The 4,568-nt window shown below is 37.0% G+C and overlaps 1 protein-coding gene across 1 annotated transcript in view; it reads right to left on the reverse strand.

Moving 5' to 3' along the window:
* The window catches only part of SCEL (sciellin), a 116,623-nt gene that overhangs the window by 48,333 nt on the left and 63,722 nt on the right, over positions 1 to 4,568 (reverse strand). Inside the window, exons 22-24 of the mRNA XM_012637758.1 lie at positions 3,803 to 3,862; positions 3,601 to 3,660; positions 3,401 to 3,457 (exon numbers count right to left, since the gene is read on the reverse strand). Of these exons, the coding sequence (XP_012493212.1) occupies positions 3,401 to 3,457; positions 3,601 to 3,660; positions 3,803 to 3,862 (177 nt within the window). The remainder of the gene's footprint in view (positions 1 to 3,400; positions 3,458 to 3,600; positions 3,661 to 3,802; positions 3,863 to 4,568) is intronic.

The raw sequence follows: 4,568 nt of genomic DNA on the forward strand, positions 1-4,568 counted from the left end.
AAATAGAGATTCTGGGGACCCAGGAATTATATCTCTTATTATACCACTTTTTCTAGAATAAGCTCTGCATGAAAGAAAGTTATTAGCTCTCTCCTAACTGTTTTTCCTCTCCTACGTGGGTGTGGGGGGTATTTATTAATAGGCGGCAATATGTTCTTCTATAGATGGCTAACTTTAATTGCTTTCGTAGAGTATCAAACACATTTACAAAATTAAAAGGCCACACATAAAAAATTTTCTATGGTATTTCTTTTATGGCAGGAACTAAATCTTAGGCATTAGCTTAAGTTATTATAAAAAGGAATATCTGTCTTTCTGAAAGGAATAGAGAATACAGTGAGAAAACTGGTATAATTCTTCAACTTACTGTCATAGCAAAATGGGTCCAACTTTATATATCTTTATACATTTTTATCATTCTTTTCAGCTAGGGATTCTTAAATATTTTATATTAAAGAAATTCACAAATCCATAGAGAAGTTGGGTAATTTAGGTATTTTAAATATAACATGTGACCAAGAATTTCAGTGGCTCTAATTCACTATAGTTCATTGAGATTATACTCATATACTCTTTGTCATGAGCAAAAGACAGCTATTGGCTCAAGCAAGGAGACCAGTCATAAGAAATCAGATTCCTTCCATCTGGTTTCATTCATGGGCGCTCAGAATGTTAAAGCTGAATGGCAACAGACTTAACCTAGGCGAACTATCGCAACGTGTTGATTAGTTTGAGATTTAGCCTTCAATTAACAGAATATTTGTTAAACACCTAATATATGCCAGGCATTGTGCTACGCACTATAGATAAAGAAATAAACAAGACAGATCCAGTCCTTACCCTTATAGCCAAAGAGGGATGATTAAACAATAACTCCTTCTAAGAGACCAATGCTATGGGACAGAAAAGACGGAGAGCCTGAGAACATCTAGAAGAAGCACCTGACGCAGACACGGTGGCTTGGGGGACTTCCCAGAACCTGAGAGAAGGACACCTAAGCTGATACCTGAAGGATATCCACGCAACAGCAACGGACGAGGAGTGAAGAGTGTGCGAGTTAGAGGGTGTGTGGGTGGGGTTTGCTTGTGGGTGGAGAGCAACAGGAGATGGTGATGGCCAGATCATGGTGGGAGACCAGGTTAACGTGGCCATTATCCAATGGGAAGCCAATGAAGGAGTTAAATCAGAAGAATGACATGATCGGATTTGTGTCTTAGGAAGATCACGCCACAGTGTGGTGAACGGATTAAAGGGCAAGACTGGCAGCAGAGGGAGTCTGAAGAATAATCTAGACTACAGTAGCAGTGGGCATGACGAAGGATCTTAGATTATTAGGAGAAGCACTCAAAGTGATTGACCGATTGATTATGGGGAATGAAGCAATAGAGTCAAGTTTACCCCCAAGTTTATGTCTTGAGCAGAAATATGAGAAATACACAATAGGTTGACAGAAAGGAACTCTTCTCTCACTGAAATACTAAAAACTTGGTGGTATCTTGACAAACAGGAAGCCCTTGAAAAGATGGAAGTACAATACCACAAATAGTTAAGAATTTTTTTTTCTACTTTAGATGCAGGATGCCTTCCCTAAATGAGAAGGTCTTAGTGTCACTAGATCCTTTTCAATATTCATTTGAGAGCAGAACTTGAGAGTTTTAATAATTAGTCTAACCAGTTTATAGGCTACAGATAACTGAATATCTCTCTTTAATGTTGGTTCATGAAAATGTGAAACTGTTACTGCTAAATGTCATGCAATTTCTCATGGAATAAATGAAAATTCTATGCCCATCTGCGTTTGTTCTGATTATTGTGTTCCTAGAAAGAGCTCAGGAATGCCTGCTTACATTCTGATCGATGACTGAATTTTATTCAGCCCCTAACTGTGAATTAAATATACAGCTGCTGGAAATGTCAGCAAAGTCACATAAAAGAACTCTGATTCACTGCTGTTATACTATTAAATAATCAGTGCTTATGTCACATTGAATTGATGTAAAAGTGCCGTGTGGCTGTTCTTCCTACTGGGAGGTGCTTTAAAATATCCTTCTCTTTACCTACATTAAGATCAAGAGGGCTGCATGGATACATTATAGATACAGGTAGCTGAACCAATTGAATGAAGTAACTTTTTTCAAGTAGACTGTTAATCTTTCCTGTTTTGTCTGCTCTGTGATAATTCTTGCTGACTCTCACCAAATCTGGTATACTACTAAAGAATAATCAGACATAGCTTAGGTTAGATTTGTGGATCAAGCTGCTATCTTAAAACAACATGATGGCCAATATTTTTAAATTTCTTTTTTATGGTAACTGTATCTGTATAAAGAAAATGTCCTCTTTCTATCGATAATTTGCTTAGGAGTTGCTGAAACACAAACTACCCTTTTAGAAAATTAGCCTCTTCTAATAAAACAAAAGGGAAAACTCTTATGAGAAAGCTATCATTGTCAGCATAGCACATCTGTCAGAGGGAGGGAGAGGTAAGAGGTGTGGAGGGGAGGGAGAAAGGCAGGAAGAGACGGGGAGAAATAAGAGAAAGAGAAAAAAAAACTACATTTCCCACTGTTAGCTATTATACAACGTGGTTATTAGATCTAACCACCTTCAACATCATTGGGAACTTCCCAAAACTGTTACCGGTAAAAGAAAAATTTGCCCAATAAATACCTCTATAAAGAAAGGGTTCTACTTAATAAAGATATTTCCATACAATTATCAGCAGCAGGGTTCACACATAAAGTCTGCTATTACTTCAGCTATCAGAAAATCTCCATGCTGCAAATGCTTTCTCTCCTCCCTGTCATTTTAACAATTCTCTAGAATAAATATATCTGGTTATAGTCCTTTAACTGGGCATGGGGAGGGGAGGAGAATAGGGGATATGAAAGCTGGAAAGAAGGAAATCTGAGCTGATTTAACCAATGATCTTTTGGTTTTTCTCTAGGTTGTAACGTCAGAAGTACCTAGGTTTAGATCCAAAGTGTGTTTTCTTTCTTGAGAAGGTTATTTAGTATCTTTGAGCTATAGTTTCTCCTTCCATAAAAAGGGTGCATGAATATATTTCTCATGGTATGTCCTGAGGATTATATGTATACAATTTGCCAAATCACATCCTAGGTGCTCAATAAATGCTACTCTCTAAGTCGCAATTGCTCAACTGAATTTGCTCTTTCCTACTTCAAAGACCCCAATATCCAGTGACAAAAGGAAGGAAGGAAGGGAGGAAGGAAGGAAGGAAGGAAAGAAGGAAGGAAGGAAGGAAGGAAGGAAGGAAGGAAGGAAGGAAGGAAGGAAGGAAAGAAGGGGCAGGAAAGAAAGAAAGAGAAGCAGGAAAGAAAGAAAATTCCTACCCTAGAACCTTGGGAACATGTCCAGATAGTCAGGCAAGGTCATTTACCGATTAATGTTTCTGAGAGCTGAGGGTTTCACTTTAATAAGATTGTCCAAGCCTTGGCTGTTTAAAAGAGAAAGAAAAAAAGTTCAGATTAGTAATAGGTTTTGGGGTTGTACTAGGTCAATAAAGCAACATTAAAAATCCACTTCATTCAGGGGCAACAGACAGATGAAAACATGAATTGACTGCTTTTATTCGATTACCTCTGATTGTTTCTGACTACTGCAGGATTCACTTTGACGAGGTGATCAAGACCTTGGTTTCTTTAAATAGGAAAATAAAAAGAAAGGTTAATTATGAAGTTCTTTTGGTAAGATCATTAAGGTTATAAATCTGCTTGAAATAATAATAAAATAAAATATTCTTCCTGACCAAAGCACTTTAAAAATAACGTAATTCTATTACCTTTGGTTGTTTGTGAGAATTTCAGGATTCACTTTGATGAGCTTATCAAGATCTTCGTTTCTTTAAGTGGAAAAAAAGATTAAAGCAGCTTAGGTTAGAGATAATACAGGTTTAAGGTCATTGGAAATGGAAAGAAAGGAGTATAGTATGAGACATATTGTTTTGCTATTGAAGAGCCATGAAATATGTTTTCCAACCAGGTTAGGGGAGAAAGAATTATGCTGTATCAGAGGAAAACGTACTCTGACTTCACACATTTTATTGCCCGGGGCCTGCCGGTTAAGTGTTCCATAGCAAACATCTGATGAGCGACAATTTTTCACTCTCAAATGTTTTAACGTTATGAAGATACAAACTGATTCTAATGTCCTTACATTTTTTTAAATCATGTTTACCAGCTAAGGATACCATTTTTAAAACATAGGCTCTAAAGCTGGGATTATTCTTAACATGTGGGTTGGCAAAGGAAGTTCCAGCAATCCCTCAAAATTGTGACTATTCTTCCTCTATGATGACTGAAAAACTGAGTTAACTCAGTTGTTCATAATTACATATTCTGAAAACTGTCCACTCCCTGTTTTCTCTTCTCAGCCACAGACCAGTATTTTCTCCCATGTAGTTCGCTATTATTTACTACCTGTATAAGGCCTTGTTTTAAGGGCTGGACAGTAGTGATTTTTTGAAGCATTTCTCTAAACATAATTTAATATTTATTCAGAGAAATACAAGGCAGGTACCACAGCAAGAATTGCAGGACTGTTAACAC

The sequence above is a fragment of the Propithecus coquereli genome, unplaced genomic scaffold (assembly GCF_000956105.1).
Source record: "Propithecus coquereli isolate 6110/MARCELLA unplaced genomic scaffold, Pcoq_1.0 Scaffold123, whole genome shotgun sequence".
Taxonomy (NCBI): Eukaryota; Metazoa; Chordata; class Mammalia; order Primates; family Indriidae; genus Propithecus; species Propithecus coquereli.